This window comes from Anas platyrhynchos, chromosome 7 (genome assembly GCF_047663525.1).
Source record: "Anas platyrhynchos isolate ZD024472 breed Pekin duck chromosome 7, IASCAAS_PekinDuck_T2T, whole genome shotgun sequence".
Lineage (NCBI taxonomy): Eukaryota > Metazoa > Chordata > Aves > Anseriformes > Anatidae > Anas > Anas platyrhynchos.
In genome coordinates this window covers 30311945-30333803 of record NC_092593.1, presented here as the reverse complement: position 1 = coordinate 30333803, position 21859 = coordinate 30311945, and the positions used below count along the sequence as shown (strand labels likewise).

General features: G+C 41.6%; 1 protein-coding gene and 1 long non-coding RNA gene across 14 annotated transcripts in view; one reads left to right on the top strand and one right to left on the bottom strand.

Annotated features, from left to right (window-relative positions):
• AGAP1 (ArfGAP with GTPase domain, ankyrin repeat and PH domain 1) overlaps nt 1–21859 on the bottom strand; it is a 362269-nt gene that overhangs the window by 193628 nt on the left and 146782 nt on the right. For all 13 annotated transcript variants that reach the window (XM_038182545.2, XM_072041207.1, XM_038182547.2 and 10 more), the window contains one exon: nt 3621–3748. In XM_038182545.2, coding sequence (XP_038038473.1) covers nt 3621–3748 — 128 coding nt within the window. The remainder of the gene's footprint in view (nt 1–3620; nt 3749–21859) is intronic.
• Nucleotides 9122–16697, top strand: LOC140002962 (uncharacterized). The gene is made up of 2 exons (XR_011810752.1): nt 9122–12021; nt 14764–16697. It is a non-coding gene; the product is annotated as an uncharacterized lncRNA (long non-coding RNA).

Genomic DNA, 21859 nt, shown 5'->3' with positions numbered 1-21859 from the left:
GCAGCACTCCACATGTATAATGATTTGGGAGCTGACTTTACATGGTACCACTCAATACTCATCCAAGCAATACTTTAAAACTCAGAGCATGGAGGGTGTGGCATTTAAGGTCCCTCTCTATCATGGTGGAGCACATGTAGCACAGGCACATGTGGAGAAGTGCTGGCACACGTGGCAAGGACACGTTGCCATTTCTTTTCCCTCTCGACGAACTCAAACAGTTGAGTTCCAGGAGAGCCAGCAAGGCGTCAAGTTCCACATGGTTTTCCGATGTTTACAGCAGTGTAAGCTTTGCAAAGGAAATGGGCACATCTCCAGGCAACCACTCGACAGGATATCAGGTGCTGGGCTACTTCGCACTGGGGTTTTCTGGTGCATCTTGAACTGAGGTGGAATACACTGAAGACTGAAGGCCTTCATTAACTAACACCTCTTCCCCTCAACAACAACTCTATCTACCTCCTGAAGCATTCAGAAAGACCAGAGGGTGAATAACCCTCACTGATATCCTTGGGTTTGAAAAGAAAAATTTTGCATGCATTCTGTATTGCCCTGAAAGCTGACATATGGATGTGAAGTACTTATATCTAGGGTTATTGACCCTGACTATCAAAAATTTCCAGGTAAAACCCTAAACCTGACATTATATAAAAAAAAAAAAAGGCTAGACAGAAGGAAAACAAAAGCAGAACCTACTGCAAACAGATGTGTTATTTTTTCTTTTTTGGTAACTGCAGTAGGAGGCATTTCATTCTGTGAAACTACTGTGTGGAAATACATAGATACCAGAACATACACATATCGGAGAGCATTTTCTAGCAGGCAATGTAACCTAGGTGCTCATCGCTTAGGACTACTGGACATGTGTATACACATCCAAACACGCTAACAGCACTTCCACAGTTTGAAAACAGAAACTATGATATGGAGAAGCCCCTGTGTGTATAAAGCCTCAGAATTTTCCCCAAGACACGCTAAGGGCTAGTCTAGGTAGGTGACACTATTGTTTTTGTTCTCTGTTGCCAAAGTTCTTGACTGCATAATCATCCGGAGAGTTTGCACCAAAGTAATCCAACCAGAGAAGGAGAAACATCTCATTTTATATGAGGTAATCTGTAAAACCACTTCTTCTGAAAACCTTAACTCCTGTGCCGAATGCAAGTGTCAGTGCACTCTAATGATACCGTTTTGATTCATGGGGGAAATCCTCACTGAAACATCGTATGTTCTAAAGAACATGAGACAATCTTCTTGTCAGGATCAGAGATGGTAAATTTTCCCCAAGATTATCTTAAACTCAGAACTGCAGTTGCAATGTTCTTTCAAACCTAGAATAAGAATTCAGCTCCCTTTCCTTAAAGAAGGTCATACTGACCAAGTGTGGCACCAAGACAATAGGTGACTCAGGTTTATGGCCTAAGGCTGACATCAATCTCAGAAGACAGACATCTTTGGTCAAAATTACCATTGCTTCTGTTAGAAAATTGCATCAGCTGATAAAGGTGGTGAAGAATATTATTTCTTACCTATTGAAAAAGATTTCAGGGATCCTTATCACAAGTTACCTTGATTTTCCCAAGTAGTTCTTATCACTGGCAAGAAGTTTACTCTTTAGGTGAAGTACTCGCATAGAAGTTTATATTTGCTGCTGGTTTCAAAACTGTGCTTGCGTATGAACACGAGAACCTGGATGTTTCATGTCCTTAATCAAATGAGCTTCATCAACAAAAAGGATGACCTCAACTGGTTTAAGAAAATGCAGAACAGAAATGCACCTGGCTAAAACTGGGTTGTACAAAGTATCACCTATCCTCTTTAGAAAATCTTGAAAAACTATGCAATCATCAGAGTAAAAGAGATCTTTATTGGATCCAAGAATAAGATCACTACTGGAAATGGTGCCATTCATTCTCTACAGTTCTGTTACAGTAACTTTCCTCCTTCACCACTGAATAGGATGGGTCCAAAGACAGCCTCTACACAAAGCATAACTCATCTCAGTCCAGAAGTATGAACATACACAACTGTCTGGAGAAATTTGTTCAGGAAAAAAGCATTTCACACACTGGGCTAGTTCCACGTACTTGTGGCAATGACCTGGTCAGAAAGAAAGTGGCAGAGGTAACATTCTTAATGTCATATACGTGAAGAAATTGAAGAACTTCTTCCATATAAAGAGCTTGTTATTCACCATGAGGTGCTGTGGTTCTTCCGAGGAGTCACAAGCCTTAGTACCTCCTACAGAAAGAGGGATCTGACCTTCAACACCGTATTGGGGCACAATCAGCAGAAGTGAGAGTCACAGTCCGAGGCTGGTATCTGGGCTGAGCTCAAGGCAGAACATCTCACAGCAAAGAACGCTAAGAAACTGGCATCTGTATCTGTAGAGTTAACTCAATGGTCAAAGTTTCCAGTAGGACACAAAAAGAGACCAGTAACTATAAGAACAGCAGAACCAGAACCTTCACCCTGTGGTATAAATCTAAACAGAGTGCTCCCAGAAGACACTGACATGTGAAATGAGAGGGGAAAAAAATAACTTTCCCACAAAGATAGAACAATTCTTCGCTATACTGCTTTTGCCAACAAGCAGACACTCCACAAGGGAGAAGAGTCCATAGATAGAACACAATGTCAAATGGGTTGTTCAAGACATAACCTTAGGGAGCAGTACTAGTTTATATTATTGAGTTCAGACTGAAAAAGATGATAGAAAAGCTAGTCGGTATCTGACATTTCTGTCTGCTCCAGTGAATATCAGGAAGCTAGGTCACAGTGCTGGCTGCAGACTGTAAGGGCCAGTATGATGGCCTTATAAATCCATCTACCAAGAGAGAGCACAGTGGGAACATGGCTCTCCTGGCTGCAAGGGTCTCAGGTATGAGCATATACCCAAACTGGGAGCATGTGCATAGTTTATCACCTGACAACAGAAAAAAGAAACTGAGGGAGGATTATCACAGTGAAATATGGAAGACAGTATTAATGTATGTGGGTAAAAAAAACTGTGCACATTGGAAAATTTTGGTATTAACCAAATGTTTCCCAAAATAACACATCTATGGCATCAAGGCCACCAGATTTTCCTGCCATAAAGGCTTTTTTTTTTTTTAAAGAGCATATGTACAAATCATTAGCAACATATACTGCTAGGCCATTAGAGGGAATCATTTCACTTGAGCATAACAGAGACAGGCAATTACAACCACACACAGTGGTAACAAATGTAAAATTCTAGTGTGCCAACCACTGTGATACACCAGATATTATTTCTCAGCATACAACTGAATGAGAACAATAACCAAAACCATTGTGAGGTAATTTTAAAAAGCAGTACAGCAAATCCTGCTACCGTAACAATTGGTCTACTCAGAGCAGCAGGCTGCTGGGCATAATCAGAACTATCAAAAACGGTTTTAAAGCCAAATTACTTCACCACAGCAGTTTCTTGAAACAAAGTCAAGACAATTAAAAGTACTGCTTTAAACTACAGATCACTGATACCTTTCAAACATACCAACTACCTATCAAGCAAGAAAAAGAGCAATGGCATTGAATACAGTAGATGAAAAGCAACCTATTGGCTCCTTTTTCAGGCAAGCATTGATTTTAGCCTGTACCTGGCTGATATGTACAGCAGAAACCTGGGCAGAACACACAGATGAGTGACTTGGAGAGTTCGGTAGGGATTTGCAGGGTCCAATCGAGAGTTGCTGTTTCTTCCTTGTTGCGACAATCTTCTGAGCAACTGAAAGAAACAAAACACAGGGGCAGATGAGCTACAGACTACACTGAAAAATATTTTAAGTCAAAAATACACAGAATACACAAAATACTAAACAGGGCATGGCTACTAAGCAGTTTTTCCATTGTCAAAGGCTGCTCCAAAAACTGACTGCAATACATCCAATTAAGATGACAGATGCTGGTTTGCTACAATATGCTCCACATGAGACTCCACCTCTGTTCTCCACATGGATGAAATTGCCCCTGAACTATCAATCCACCAGGTTAGCGCCACTAAACCAATAACATCGAAGCAGAAGGGGAGAAGGCAGGTGTGCAAGTTACAAAAAAGCAATACCAGGAATTCACACAAGAAGTATGCTTACTAGCACAATCTAGTTTGAGTGCATTTCAGTGTATTTGAAATAGCAATTGGAATAATAAAACAGGGAGGGTCCCTGACACACAATACCTGGATTAGTTGTGCTGCACACTGCATCCAATTTCAACTACTTACAAAAAGATGTAATTTCCAGTTTTAGCTTTTATTACTTAACACTACTAGCACTGCTGGAAAAATGCCAGATTTATTTTGCAATTTAATGAGAAGTTTTCTACAACACCTAAAGGAAAGCAGAATTTTTCACATGGAAACGTTAATCAGATTCATTAGTATCTCCATATACAGGTTAGCACACTCGTAATAACAAATGGAAACAGAGCTGATCTGAAATGCAGCAAAATCCATATACCTCTCCTGGAACTTTTCAATTTTAAGAAGTCCAACTATTTTTGAGACTCTTGAATTCCAGCTCATTCTGCTGTTAAGGCCTAGTTAAGATCTAAAAGCTCTTTTTATGTCATCAATTTTTAAAAATGAAGTCCTTAGGCTGTATTTGTCACCCACCTTTTTAGCTCACAAATTAAAAATTAAATAAAATTTCCATCTTCAGAAACAGAGACCCGTGTGATGGTTAATTAAAAACACTAACAAAATTTAGTAGTGCACATAGCGATCTTCATCAAGTCATTTTTGACTACACAACTTTCATAAAGATTTTATAAACTAACTGAGGCAAAGGAGGCAAGGCATGGGCAGCACCTTTTGTTCCACGTGGACAGCGGAGACTTGGGAGCACCAAGCCATGAGATATTGAGAGGCAAAATATGACCCTGAAGGAAAATTCAACAGATTCTGAAGATACAATTCCTTTTATTCCTCCACGGTTTGACAGCCTATCCTCAAAGTCATCAATCTACAGGAAAATGGAAAGACAGTAGGCATGCACTGTGCCACTGGATGTAGCGCAGGGATGTTTTTAGGCTACAATACATGGGTTTTCCCCACGCAATCTTGAAGTAATGGATGGTGCATGCAGTTGTTTTTCTGTGCCAAAAAGGACCAGCAAGTTCTGCCTTCCTTACCACAAGGGATACTGCTCAGATCTTCCTGTACTTGGAAAGTTGCATGCTGCAATTTAGATGTTATTTTTTAAACAACTATCTACTGGCACACAGAGAAAAATCAGGATTTTCTGTGGACTATGTCTACTGAGGAGAGTTGAAGGGTTGCAAGCCACCTTCAGCAATGAGATCAACTCCTGCCATAGCATATGGCACAGGACGGGCCGGTATAACTAAGCATGGGCAGCATAATGACAAGACAGATAATGACAGGACTTTTAAATGTCAGGATGCTTTCTATAAAAGTGGGGAGGGGGGTGTCTGAAAATTACATTGCACACAGTAAACATTCAAATATTTCAAGATCAAAAAATCTTTTTCTATCTAAGAATCAGCTTTATTGAAATTCAGGACTGCTAGAGACTTTAATTTGTATGAAGTACACCAGGACTTTAATTCAAACCAAACATACAAATTCAAACCCCAACTTTCAAATTCCTTCGAGCTTACAAACTGATGTTGGATCACATTAACACTTACTGATTACTCCAAAATCAAGTCATGAGTTTCTTTTGACCGTACTAAAACTCTGCAAAGGAGTCTATAGTCACTTGGACTGTCACTACCAAAACAGGTCTGTCAGAATTGCAATGACTTCGGCGTAGTTGCATAGAAACTTGCTGTGATTAAACTAATAATATTCAATCTGTATTATTCAGAGAATGTAAGAAGATAATTATGTAAATTCCATGATTGCTTTGACTCAATACATTGCAACATAAGCAGAGATATTGTTTAGCAGCATAAGCATACAATTTCTTCTCAAATATAATTTTAATAACACACTGGTCTGCGGGCTTATGTTTTTCATGTAAATGAATGATGGCATAATGATGATTTAGTGCAAATACATTGTATAAAAAATGGCTTGTATATATGAAGAAGCAGCTTCATTAGTTACATCCCACCTCCAATAGGCCCCTTATCATCCTGAAACGATGATATTAATTAATTTATTTTCCCCTGCCATATTGATCATAACCTTCATCAGCTAATCATGTTTAAATTACAGAGGAATATCGTAGCACTCTGTCATTTCAGAACCATTGGTTTATTGATCTCGAGCCTGGAAAGCCATATATAAAAATATTTTAGATCACATTAGTGAATGCAGAGAGCAAACCTAAGGTCAGATTTTAACATATGCACATAGATTTGTCATCACATGTGGTAAAGACCTAAATTAAGACCAAAACTGAATTAAAACCACACACAAATGAAAACTACCTTCTCAGCAAAAGCTTCCGCTCTCACATGGGAGAGGTAATTAGTCAAGGAAAATATTTATCTCTTGCCTTCAGTCTGAATATAGGTGTTTGCAGCATCACGGTAAGAGACACAATGCAAATCTTGCCCAATTATTGCTCTAGGAATTCAGTAGAAAACCCACCATGACGGTCTGAATTCACAAACTCAGATGGGTTACTTGAACGCTAGCTGAAGTACCACAAAAGCACACACTTTTTTATTAGCTCATTTCGGTGCCATTTGAACAGAAAAGCCGATTTTGGCTGCGAAGGAGAGTTCCTGCTTCCTAGAGGAGGAAGATGGGACGCTCAGCTGCTCCGTTCACCCTAGCTCAAACTGCAAAGCTCATAAACACACAAAGGATGCACGATGAGTTCAACAGCTGAGCCAAGATTTTTTTTTTTTTAAAAGGCAAAATACAAATATGTAGATTAGCACATAGCTAGAAATGTGAAGAGCAACCCACAAAGCAGCTGGATGCTGTACTCCAAAGCTTACACAGAGCAACACAAAGGGTAAATTATCCTGTGTGCTGCAAAAATGGTAAAATTACAGTGGAAGATCTAACGTTACCTTCTTGAAATTGCGTTACAAATTCTAAAATAGACCATTCCTATCCTCAAATTTCATAGCCTTTCCCTCTGTTAGAGAGATGACATGCCCCCTAATGGAAATCCCCACCTGAGCTGCCAAACCTTCCCAATTCTTCCTCCATTTCGGCAACAAGCCTAATGTGCCCCACCAGAGCACGATTCTTCCTGCCTCTCCCCCTCCTTCATTAGGCGACCCGCTCTCCTTTGAGACACCAAACAGTTTTTGCTTCTTTCAGTGCAGTCATGTAGCTGGCACTCCATAATTAGACTGCATTCAATATTCAAGTGCTCGCGGCTACTTGCCCTTGGATATTACGGGGATAGGAGCTTCTGAAGTACCTAAAGGAGTACCCTGACCCTTCAAAGTTTGCAACATATGAAAGACGTGACTGATCATCTGTGGGGCAATCGCCGGACTGTCAAAAGACCTACTGTGCTCTTTCTAAAGCTACCTTGAGAGAAGAGATGAAACCTAAATCTTGCCTATCAGAAGTCAACAAAAGGGGTTCAGCATACATCTCCTCAGCAGTGCTGCTGCAAAATCACATTTTCTACATCTTCTATTCTAGAGAAAAAAGCCCTGAAATACACAAAACTTAAAATGGCTGGCACTAAAAACCCCACAGACCTGCTAACTCCTGCTGCTGAGATCTTCAGACACAGTAGTTAGCGAGGAAAAAAACACAGTTAAATGGTTGTGTAGCAGGAGAAATACACCATAATTACAAGAACACTGGATCCAGAGAACAGTCGAGCTATATTGCCCGTTCGGCCTCCACACCTGTTTCTGTTATTACATCTTTGTCAGGACTCAAAGTGACAACTCATTAGCCACTCGGTGCCAGGAAAAATCCTTAAACCAACACGCTTTGTTTCCACAACTGCAACTATAAATAGGTTCACACTGGGCTTGCAAGCATCTTTGTCGGAGTATTCCTAGACAAGGATATGTCCACAAGCATGATATTTTTTTCCCCAACAGCAACAACAAAACAGTTCAGGCAACTGAGTGGCTGTGTGGGACCTCTGCTGAAAACATAGAGTAAGAATTGTTCTTCACGAATGCCCGATGTAAGCTGTAGATACACACAAATTATTGCTGTTAACAGAAGCTAACCTGTGTACATCATTAGCCAGTTTAAGACTATGTATCTTCAGATTAATGTTGAAGTGCCTGTAATTGAAACATCGTCGAGAGAAAGACAATTAAAAAAAAAAAAAGCTGTTCTACAAAGCAAATAGAGAAAGGAAAGCAGAAATATTTTTGCCCTGGAGCTTTCAGGTGTCATCTAATCCAAAAAATTATTCAACACTTCTGAATTTAACATAAGTATATTTACTAAGGGATGGTTCTAAACCAAATCAATACCGACTTAATCTGTGTGGCGGGGACCAAAAATAATCAAGACAAACATTTTAACTTTTTTTTTTTTTTTTAAATCAACTGTATTCTCTGTGCATTCACATACTCAAACTATCAGAGATGTTACTGTAAGCCATCTATCTAGATATAAAAAGCTGAACAAAATGGATTTGGGAAGTCAAGAACTTTTCTGCAAATAAACAGGGATATGCCAAGAATATTTAGAATTGCAAATCAGGAGAATTGATGTTTAGCAAATATTCGGTCGTTAGGAAAGACTGATGCCTCCCTGTTGTACGTGTACATTTAATTTCACAAACTAGAATGACTTGAGTATGTGTTTTGCTGTAAGGTTTAGTTAATCAAAAGCATGTGAAACTCCTGATCTGCGAGATGAATAAAATGTTCAAGTTTGGATAGAAAGCTCTCGACTTGAATGCCTCTTCTTCCATGCCTGACCTAGCTCACCAAAACAAAACGAACCTTCCCACCCCCTGCCACTTTCATCTCAAACACTACTTTTTGTTAGTCAAACTGCTCCTTTGTAAGCAGCTCCTACCAACTTCGCAGCGGCTCATTTATTTCATCTTGATTGGAAGGACAGCCACACTAAGCGGGAGAGCTCGGTGCTGCAGCAGCCCGTGAGCCAGAAAGCCCCGCTCAGCGCCAGCACGCTCCCCGCGGCCCCGCAGATCTGCATGCAGACCACCACTGCTTCCTCCCCTGCCCCAGCCACGCACACAGAAGTTATTCGCTGTTGGAGAGGAAACTTGGAGTGATTCTGACAGGCAAAGCTGCCCAATTCCTCTCTCCGCAGTACGGAGGTGGCAGGGGATGGGTGAGCACCACCCGGCTGAACGCACTCGAGGCGGGCACATCGGGTCACCCCCTCTCCCCGAAACCAAGAACTGTGCCTCCATAATGAACCAACTCCTCATTGTGCTCAATTTCTGAGCTAATCACCATTAGAAACACTGTTGCCAGAGTAACTGATCTGACAGAGCTGTCTTTCATTGGTTCAAAGGGCCGTTCATATGTCAACTTCTTGTGCAGCGTCAGGCTGCTTTGGCAGGGGCAGCTGGGTCTCTAAAATCTCATTAGCGCAGCTCCATTCAAGGATAAGGACAAGAAAGTCAGAGGCCTGAGGGAAAAATGCTCCTTACAAGAAGTTCAAGATACAAGGTAAGACCGTCTCATCTAGCTCCACCTCCTAAAACTTCAAGTACAAACATAGCTCCGCGCCGCACAATGGATGCGTTTAGGGAAATCTCATCTAGCCTGAGAACTGCTCTCTGCCTGTTTTTAAGGCAGGGCCTGGAAAACATCCAGAGGTATCAACAATTTGATCGCTGCTCCCTTGCCCAGAAGGCTGTGAATAGGGTTACCGCTGCGCCTTTGACACCGCTTTTTAGTAAGGAACGCTCGAAATAATGAAAGGGAAGACTCCAGGCACACACTACCTGTGAAACGTGGTGATCCTTACCATTTAACACTGTTAGAAAAGCATCGTGTGTTTAGAGATGAAAACAGTCTTCTCGAATTACCATTAATTTAAATAAAAATGGGTTTCCCATAAAATCGCATCCAAGACTATTTATTTTCAGTGTCTCAGTATGAGAAAACACTCGGTTAAAACCTGAATCAGGCAAAAGATGGGAATACAAGAATTGGGCACTAAATTTTCTTCCACTTACTGAAAAAAAACAGCTTTCAGCTGAAGTTGGACTGCTCACGGCTGACTGAAAAACAACAGAAAGGACAAACAACCTATATTTTACTACTGGGAAAAACTGTGGAGTTTACACAAAGCTTACCCCCTCCCCTGCACTCACACAGAGCGTTTTGAAGGAAACGTTCATGGCAATTACTGATTTGGCTGCTTTTGCAGACCACGATGAGACCTCTGCCTACAAAAAGCACAGACTATTAGCCATAATGCAAACAGTGCCAAAGATGGCTCTTGATAAGATGATGATTTATTAGGAAGGCCAAGCCGTACAAGCACTACACTGAATCTTGCAAAAGGGCATGCTCTCCTTATCATCAAAGGCCACCGTGATATTTTTAAGTAAGAGAAAATGAATGCTTCATCACCAGGCTTACATAAGAAATCTGATTCTCTTTAAATTCATTTTTTGCAATCTTCACATGAGCACAAGGTCAAAATATTTGTTTAGTGCTTAAAATTCCAGGAGAGGGAAACAGGCTCAGAAACACCACAAAAACTGTCACCATCTGTTTTTGGACACCAAGCATAAAGACAACTGGGAACCCCAGCACCCTGCTTGATCCGGCACTGCTGGCATCCCTACTCTGCACTTGCTCCCTCCCCTGCCAGGTTTCAGGCTTTGTAAGTTGCATGGCAGCGAGACTGATGTTATTCATGCATGTCCTGGCATTCAGCATCTGCCCGTATGGAAGCTAAAAGGCCCCTGCAAGTCCTTCTGACTAAGAGGCAGGAGAGAACACACTTTTCATGTCTACTACTTTACACTCTCCTTGTCACAACCTCATTCTTGTTCATCAATTAACACTTCCACGGAGTAACCCTTTTATAAGGTATTTTATGACACCAGCAGTGCACACCATAGTTTATTACTCAAATTCCTACAGAACAGAAAAAACAATACATGAGGAAGTATCCTAGCCAACATCTCCAGGCAATAATATGAACATCAGAAAACAAAAAACATTAGATGTATTTAAACCAACTCCTACAGCAGTCACAGGTCCTATAAAAAGCTCTTTAGCCGGACCTCGTAGGGAAAAGGACAGAGAGTGGAAGCGGCACAAGTAGCTGTGGTGGTGCCACACCAGTAGGTAGCTCAGCACCACCACACCACTCTCTTGCTCACCTTCCTCAAACACGGGGCAGTGCCAGGGCCCTGTGCACAGAGGCCTCCCTGCAGCCCCCTGTGGTGTAAATGCCTGAAGTAACTAGGAAAATAAAATTAACATTCACACTTTTAAGGAAAAGGTACAGCATTGAAGAAGCTTTCAGGGTAGGGCATAACTGCATTATCTGAGCGTTCCCTAGGCTCCCAACCTTAGATGCTATCGCGCTGGGGAAACTTGGTGTGCTAGCTCTAAGGAACACCACGGAGCGTAGAGTGGAGTGGAGACACCACGGCTAGGCTCTGTAATCAGGTGGGGCCTCGATTGTTCTTGTGCACAAAGCTGCACTTTTTGCCACCCTAAGCCAAAGACCTGTCATGTTTTGACAAATGCTGTACCCTAGTGTACTTTTTACTCATTATAATATCATTATAATACCAAAACACACCTCCATCCCAAAAGCTACCCGCCTCCAAGGTGCGACCACCCCTCACTGAGCATGCGCTCTGAATTTCTCGGAGCCTATTACTTTAAACGGAAACGGGAAAACTTTACACCAATCATAACTAAGATATGCTTGACTAGAGCCACTCAAGCTCCACCTAAAAGATAGAAAATAATATAAATTGGCCCAAGAGAGAGGGGATGTTAGGGAAGATACCATCGTCAGGGAAGATACCATCATCAGGGGAGATACCATCCCGAGGACATACAACATCCTTAGGACCTCCTGACTCCTGGGATCAGTCGACGGGCTGAGCCTCTCTTCCCCCCCCATTGGGACGCCTTTGGGTGAGATCTGAATATTTGCTTATAAATCTCTATAGAGTCTTTGATCCTTTTAACGTGTTTATTTCTAGGCTGCGCACCTGGAACACCTAGAACCCACACCTAGAACCCACACCTAGAACCCACACCTAGAACCCACACCTAGAACCCACACCTAGAACCCACACCTAGAACCCACACCTAGAACCCACACCTAGAACCCACACCTAGAACCCACACCTAGAACCGCTGTGTATTTCATGCATACTAGCTTGCTTTTGCAGATAGTCACTATCACCGGCAATCCAAAAGAACCTGATTATCTGTTGCTGTAATAAACCATACTTGATTGCATTGTGATAGCTCTCATTAATGCAACTAGGGTGAGGGTGGTTATCCGTGATAGTTCAGTGTTCTGAATCTAACCAGACCCCCAGACGGTTAATGCATTGTTGGTGAATGTCTGAACGGACCCCCAGGTGGTTAATACGTTTTTGGTGAATGTCTGAGCGGACCCCCAGGCAGTTATTACGTTTTTGGTGAATGTCCGAACGGACCCCCAGTTTTGGTGAATGTCCGACTGGTTCAGTACTCTGAATCCAACCAGGCCCGTAACGGTTAATCAGCTACACCCCTTTAACGCGACAGTAAAATTGGCGTAGTCGGCAGGATTGCTATGGATAAACTACTGCAAAAATATAAATGTGCCCCTTCCCAGGCAGGGAAGGAGTTTTCCCAAAAGTTTTGGAAAGATGAGGAGAAAGTGGTAGAGTACATTGAGCAGTGTCAGGCTTCACGAAAGATTGGTCAAAGAAAGGGTAAAGGTGCGATTTGTGCTGTGTTAGGAGCTTGTTTGTCTTGTGCTCGGCAAAAAGCTAAGGAAACTCCTGCTCCCAAACTGATCTCTGATGCGGAACATACAGCTTTGAAATCAGAGAATGAATTATTGAAGTCATCATTGGCCTTTGAAAGGGAGACGGGAAAAACATTAGGAATCAGAGTGGATAAACTTTTGGATGAAAATAATAAACTTTCCATTGAGAATGACAAACTTGTGACTGAAAATGATAGACTTGTGAGTGAGAATAATCATCTTAAACAAATGCTGGAGAGGGTTAGTCATCTGTTAAATAAAGTACAGCCTTGCGCTCCGGTCAAGCAGATTCGTGGAGTGCTGCATAGTGCAGAACCTGAAAGCTGGGACAGTGATTTCTGGTCTGACAGTGATGATGGCGTTGAAGAGATTTCTGATTCTGAACCCCAATCCATTTCCTTGAGACCTTTGGCTACTGTTGATGATAATGATGAAATTCGCACTACTGTGCGAACGATTCCGTTGCCACCAGCAGAGTTGGTTAAAATACAGGAGAAGTTCTCAAGGCGATCAGGGGAATCAGAAGTTGAATATGTGTGTCGAGTTTCTCTTAAAGGAGGAGATCGAATGATGTTGAGTGAGGAAGAGGTAGGAGGCTTTTGGAGACCTGGAGTATTTTTAACCACCACACCAGGAGCTGACCTGGCTGTAGCAGTACAGAAAGCAGCCTGCATTCAGGCAATATATGAAAGAGATGAATTTAGGAAATCCCCGATGTCAGCTCCTATTGATCCAATTCGGTTAACCCCTCTCATCCGTGGACTCCCTGATTGTCTTAAGATGTTTGTAGCAAACACCCAAGATCATATACTAGCTGCTTGTAGGGATGATGATAGTGGTTGTAGGCAAAATCCTAACTCTCCTATTCCCACCAGGAGTGAATTGGTACAAGACATAGATAAGTACGGACACCGAATGGGCTGGATTAACTCATCCAGTATTAAATCCCAAGACCACTCTCGGCGAGTCCGCCAAATCCACACTAAAAATCCCAGATATCCCAAATTCAAAGAGAGATTGAAACCTAATAGGGAACGAGGCGAGTTGTGTCAGCAAAAAAACTCTTATCCCTGGGGAGGGCAATGAGCCACCCTGCTCAGCAGGTATTAACAATTCAATGGCTCTCTAATGAACACTCTGACCCTATCATTGCCATTCTTGTTGAACCTCCAAAAATATTGGTCTTATTGACACTGGGACCCAAATATCAGTAATTACACATGAGACAGCACAAACCCTGAGCATAACACCTGGTCAACACAGGGTTAAATTCACGGGAATCAATGGTGTGGAAAAACAATGCCCCACTGCAAAAAATTTCACTCTGGTTGCCAGAGTGAAATTAACAAAAATTAACCAGGGTAGAAGTATTAGTTGGTGCTGCATATACTAATATTTTAGGATTTGACATACTGCATGGTCATATGTGAAAACTCCCTGATGGAACTGTGTGGAGTTTCGCGACACATCAAAGGGTTTCAGGCACCATGAGACTGAGTCTGTTACAAACATCCATACCCTCATCCCCTGCTAAAATCATTAATGATCGGCAATATCTGTTGTCAGCAGCAGCACTTATGGGGATTGACGGGGTGGTAACAGAATTGGAAAAAAGAGACATTATTAAAAGGACCCATTCACCTTACAATTCACCCGTGTGGCCAGTAAAGAAACCAACCAGGCAATGGCATTTTACAGTGGAATACAGACAGCTGAATGCTAACACTACACCTTTGACTGCCACAGTTCCAAACATGGCAGAGATAGTGAAAGCCCTCTGTGTATCTAACAATAGTCTATGCATGGGAAATCAAAGATTGCTATTTCACCCTCTTTCTAACCCTGCCGGTTGAATACAACCGAGCATATTTTATTTTCTTTTGTGTTCACAGGAACCCTGAGCGAACTGTATATGGACAGCTGGAAGATGACGAATCAACAGTTTGGATTAATGATGCTATGCTTTACCCTGACCTTGATGCAATTACAGACCTTAAAGGAAACTTAGCTACTGTGGCTGTGCATGGAGCTGAGGTGTTTCACCATGGCATTTAACCATGTATTGTCACAGTATAGCACAGTCACTGGAACATCTCAAAACAGAAAGGACCTAAATCTCTCTACTTTAGTTCTACATGGAAACAAAATATTTTCAAAAGATGAATGGAGTTGGAACAATTCTCTAAGAATGGCTGAACTTTAAGCCATGTCTGGACAAACAATACAAATTGGTTGCCAAATAACTAAAATAACTGAACCAAATTTTGATTGCTGGTACAATTTTACTTTCACCAAACCTATAATTGTGTGCTGTCTTTGGGGTTACAGAGGCACAGAATTCATGGTCAAAGGATAAGAAGCCTCTGCCCCTGCAGATATTTGAAAACAAACCGACTCAGTCTCCCATTGGTCTAACTCCTTCCATCTTCAACACAGGTCCTTACATAATTAAAAATATGGGACAACAACAAATTCTCTTTGACCCTAGTTGGTCCCTAAAAAAGGGCCACAGGATGCAACTGGGTTATTAGGGACAGGATTAGGTATATTAAATAGCATTGATGCTGAGGTCTTAATGAGTAGAATAACTGCTACTACAGATGACCTAAGGAAATTGGAACAACCAATAAAATTATCCTTATTGGCTTTAGGAGCAAATCAATGGCTTCTATCAGATGTTTTGCCCCATTGGGAACAAATTGAGGAAAATGATCATCAATTAATTGTAAATGCCCTTGGAAAAGCCCAAGGCAATACCTCCCTTGCCTTGAGCTGTATCCAAGTGCAGTTATGGATACAATCTGTAGCAGCAGCTATTATTAGAGAGGGAGAAGGAGGAACTTTGCCCACTGAAATTCGAAAACTGATTTGGGATAATGCTTCAGAATTTGAAAAAGAATTTCAAGCTTGGTGGCAATTAGTCAACTTTACCCATTAAAATGATCAAATTGTTGCCTTTATACTTACTATAAGTAATGCCACCGTATACAATGTATATCCAATCATTGCATTAGGACTCAATCATAATGGAACTATACTTTATCCTAAAGAGCATAAAGTATGGGCCCATCAAAAGGGAGGAAAGTGGCAAACAATTGATGTAAATGCATGCATTGTGCGTGAACAAAAAGGTTTCATCTGTGAAAGTAACACGCTGGAATCTCAAGACATTTGTCTTGACACTGAGCAAAATATTTGCCACTTTGAGATACATCCTAATGAAACCCTTAAAACTGTACTTGTATATATTGGGAAAGGTTGTGTTTGTATGAGAACTCATTGTGATTCTATAGTCGTAGATAATACAGTGGTAGATACCAGTAATCTCTCTAAAGTTTGTGTTTGCAATTTTACCAAAATTCTAGGATGTGATTTTAATTACTCAGTTCCTGTCACTTCTTATCAACTTATTGCATCTAATTATATTCTGCTTCATGAACTGCTGCTTACTCCTATTGGAATGAACCTCACCTTGGTGAAGAAATTGCTGGTACATGAGGACCTGAAGCAGCTGATGACTCAAGTCCGAGAAAATGGACAAAAGACTCTGATTACTGTCCATCATGATGCACAAGAAATACATCGAGTGATGGAAAGAGTGAAGAGAGATGAGAGACACCGTTGGTGGGACAATTTGTTTGGATGGTTGCCAGCTGCCAAGGGAATCTTCAACAAGATGCTTCACCCTGTTATTGTTCTGCTAATACTCACTGTGTTATGTTTTATACTGACAATTAGTTTGTATGTTAAACTCTGGTTTATGATGAAACGTTTAGCATCCCTACACAATGTACATACACTCGGTAAACCTCAATCCGAGAATGTATGTGATGTCCCTGACATATTCCAACTGTCGTGAAGCTTGAGTGACTATAGTCACGGGGTGGATTATGTGGTGTAAATGCCTGAAGTAACTAGGAAAATAAAATTAACATTCACACTTTTAAGGAAAAGGTACAGCATTGAAGAAGCTTTCAGGGTAGGGCATAACTGCATTATCTGAGCATTCCCTAGGCTCCCAACCTTAGATGCTATCGCGCTGGGGAAACTTGGTGTGCTAGCTCTAAGGAACACCACGGAGCGTAGAGTGGAGTGGAGACACCACGGCTAGGCTCTGTAATCAGGTGGGGCCTCAATTGTTCTTGTGCACAAAGCTGCACTTTTTGCCACCCTAAGCCAAAGACCTGTCATGTTTTGACAAATGCTGTACCCTAGTGTACTTTTTACTCATTAAAATATCATTATAATACCAAAACACACCTCCATCCCAAAAGCTACCCGCCTCCAAGGTGCGACCACCCCTCACTGAGCATGCGCTCTGAATTTCTCGGAGCCTATTACTTTAAACGGAGACGGGAAAACTTTACACCAATCATAACTAAGATATGCTTGACTAGAGCCACTCAAGCTCCACCTAAAAGATAGAAAATAATATAAATTGGCCCAAGAGAGAGGGGATGTTAGGGAAGATACCATCGTCAGGGGAGATACCATCCCAAGGACATACAACATCCTTAGGACCTCCTGACTCCTGGGATCAGTCGACGGGCTGAGCCTCTCTTCCCCCCCATTGGGACGCCTTTGGGTGAGATCTGAATATTTGCTTATAAATCTCTATAGAGTCTTTGATCCTTTTAACGCGTTTATTTCTAGGCTGCGCACCTGGAACCCCTATAGCACCTGGAACCCCTATAGCACCTGGAACCCCTATAGCACCTGGAACCCCTATAGCACCTGGAACCCCTATAGCACCTGGAACCCACACCTGGAACCCACACCTGGAACCCACACCTGGAACCCACACCTGGAACCCACACCTAGAACCCACACCTAGAACCCACACCTAGAACCCACACCTAGAACCCACACCTAGAACCCACACCTAGAACCCACACCTAGAACCCACACCTAGAACCCACACCTAGAACCCACACCTAGAACCCACACCTAGAACCCACACCTAGAACCCACACCTAGAACCCACACCTAGAACCCACACCTAGAACCCACACCTAGAACCCACACCTAGAACCCACACCTAGAACCCACACCTAGAACCCACACCTAGAACCCACACCTAGAACCCACACCTAGAACCCACACCTAGAACCCACACCTAGAACCCACACCTAGAACCCACACCTAGAACCCACACCTAGAACCCACACCTAGAACCCACACCTAGAACCCACACCTAGAACCCACACCTAGAACCCACACCTAGAACCCACACCTAGAACCCACACCTAGAACCCACACCTAGAACCCACACCTAGAACCCACACCTAGAACCCACACCTAGAACCCACACCTAGAACCCACACCTAGAACCCACACCTAGAACCCACACCTAGAACCCACACCTAGAACCCACACCTAGAACCCACACCTAGAACCCACACCTAGAACCCACACCTAGAACCCACACCTAGAACCCACACCTAGAACCCACACCTAGAACCGCTGTGTATTTCATGCATACTAGCTTGCTTTTGCAGATAGTCACTATCACCGGCAATCCAAAAGAACCTGATTATCTGTTGCTGTAATAAACCATACTTGATTGCATTGTGATAGCTCTCATTAATGCAACTAGGGTGAGGGTGGTTATCCGTGATAGTTCAGTGTTCTGAATCTAACCAGACCCCCAGACGGTTAATACGTTTTTGGTGAATGTCTGAACGGACCACCCCCAGTTTTGGTGAATGTCCGACTGGTTCAGTACTCTGAATCCAACCGGGCCCATAACGGTTAATCAGCTACACCCCTTTAACGCGACACCCCCGTCGCCAAAACCTCCCCACGCACACACAGCTATACGCTAGTGTAACTGACATCAATAAATCACATTTCACCAGATGAATAAACTTAATCTGCTTCTGCCCATAAGCCCTGCTGATGGCCGTTTGTTTCTCGTGGAAAGCACTACCTCAGAAAAACACTATGGGAATTTAAGACAGCCAGCAGCTTATGTATTTACAGTAGCTCCATTTCAGCTTAATATTCCATGTTTATAATAAATGTGTTCAATAAAAGTAAATTTATTCCAGAATTACATATTACAGGACAGCAGTAATAACTGCCAGAGCAAGCACTAACCACAAATGCCTTTCAATGGGAAGCATAAAAATAAGCATCCACTTTTAAAGCCATTGGGCCTGTTATTTTAATCCCATTCAATTTCCAAGCTAGACAACTTTTATACTTCTTCCTTTAAAAGGAGGGGGATGGACGTGGGCAACGTATGCTCACAGTACTGCTGCAAGACAAGAGGAACATACGCCTCCCTGTCCTGCTGAGGAGCCTCCCATTTTGTTCATGTATAAGAAAAATGCCCTAAGCCTCATTCTCACAACTCTCACCCATTTATTTCAAATGACAATTGATCTGTTTCCTATAATGTTAGCATTCAATTTATTATGGTCTTCCAGTGTGCAAGCATGTTAAGTGTAAAGCCAAGGCAAGTCGGTGTACAAGAACAGCACACACCACAGTATGCAGCTGCAGGAGATGCTGCCTTGAGCAGCAAAATCAGGTTCAGAACTTTTTAACCAAGATCTTTCAGTGGTCCGTGGTCCAACCCTCAGCTGTATCAGCATGGCTAAAGTGCATCACACAGCCAGAAATGTCTCAAGCTGTTTTCCCCTTCAGAAACAGTGCCTTGCAAAGCCATACCCAAAGACATGAGTTACTATTCTGCTCCGTACACAAGCCCACTTAACCTGCTAGCAGACTATGGCGATGCTCACCAGGATAAGCTGTATTTCACATCACAGGGTGACCAACAAGGGTGGGAAAATTAAGTGTACGGGTACCTTCATCACACATAACAAGAAAGGAGTCACTCTGATGGAAAAAGCTGTAGTGCATGGCACCAAAGGCACTAGGAAGTTTTACAGGACAAAGTTCTTGGCAAACAAATCTGTACTTTAAAAAAAAAAAGATTACATACACAATACTTGACTTAGTACTTGACTAAGACACACCTCACTTTGAAGCACTGGATAGTCACATTAGCCAGATAGCTTTTGTTCTTGTACTGTTTCGTTCTTGAATTTATTTTGCATTTTAACTTATCAAGCAACCAAGCACAATCTACAAAGAAAAGCACACCAAAGCCTTTCGGTTACCTTCTCCTGGCTTCCTTCTGCTTCAGGAAGCAAAGCATTTAACGAGACAGCCCTCTTCCCTGCCAAAGGTAAGCAGGTATTCCATTTATCTCATTTCATTAAAACAAATTCATCTTCATTTATGTCTCAATTACCTTGCAGGGCTGTTAATTTGCTGGATATGAAGCTATTATGTAATCGCTGTTATTACTTGGGGGATTTAAATGCTGCCTGTAATAAACAGTTACCTTCAGGACAGAACAAAGTCAACAGTATTAACGTTAATTATGGAATAAAAAATGGCAGTCAAGTATACAGCTATGAAGCTAGAAATATAGCTCCTGTGAAGTATGAACGAAGTTAGCAGGATACAAGACAACTAATGCTATATACTTTGCTGATCTGTATTAGTCTTCACTTGTAATGTGTGACGGCTGAAACACTTCAAGCTACACACAGTCATTGGGCATCACAATTACAGGAATTTGTAAGGGCAATAGGAAGAACCATTCAAAATGAGATTCTCAAATTAAGCATGTGTACAAACCCTCTGCAATGCTTCATATTTGCAAATATTAACATTAAGTCCATCATGCAGGATTCTGCCAAAACTGTTGTGATCACCCATATGCGGCAAGACCCCCGCTGATACGAGTACATTTGAATCAGTACCTTGAACGGAGTTACACAGAACAAATTATTTTTCATGTTTAGGTTATCATGTTAATGTAACTTCGCCCATAACAATACACTTTTGCTCATATAATTGCATTTCCAATATCACTACAGTGCAGAAGTCGCTTGCTCTTTTTGGTGGTGGAGGTGGTTTTGTTTGTTTAAATGGAGATCTGGGTTTGGAACAAGCCAGGTAAGATAAAGCACTGGGGTTAGAACTTGGCATTTACTAAGAAAGAAATTTCAGTCACAGTAATTTGAACCGCTGGAATAGTTCAGAAGGCAAAGCCTCAGCATCCTACAGAGTTCCACGTGCAACCCAAATCCATCCTTCACACCTCAAGAATAAGAAATTACAAAGAAAAGTTCATAGTTTTACCACACATATTAGACTGGCTCCTCAAAAGATCTCGAAGTTGCATCTTATTGCTAAAAACATAATTCTTTCACCCTACTAAAATGATTTTTTTCTACCTACGCACATCCAAATAGTTCCCAAGAACTACACAACTATGTCACGAGTTAAGTGACTAGAACACACACGTATGACCTCACGAATTTTATGCTACAAAACACCATTTTATGTTCACCACGGTTAAACACTTTCAGGTACAATGGGGTAATGTTATTTTTTCTAGAAAATTATAATAGAATTCCCCTTAAAATAAATGTAGCATTGCACTTCAATGCTACTTTGATTTTTTTGTTTGATGCTATCATTGAAATTCATGTTCTAGCTCTGGCTCTGTTCTTGTTTTACCTGGTATAAAAATACAGTTACAAGTAAGTCTCAGAATTAAATATCTCTAATCAATGGCAATATAAATGTAATTTTTATTTACATATGTAACTGTGATTATCACCGCATGTCACTTATTCATAAATTTGATGCAAATCACTGTCTCCCAAGATTAGGTAAGCAAATATGCCAATAAATCTGCTAGACAATCTGGAAAGCATCTGGCATCTGAAGAAATTAAAAAAAATAAACTTAAGTTTGCCTCAGTACACAAACTGTGCTGCCAGTAAAAGCATATGGCTTCAGGATTTATTAAGGCAAACACTGTCAGACATTTGGGTTAAGAATTTTGCACATGGATTTACCTAATCTGTAAATCACGAAGCTCTGTTTATCCTTCCATTACAATGGGATCAAGTCATAAATCCTGTTATTTCCACTCAGAGTTATAATTTTAAAGAAAAG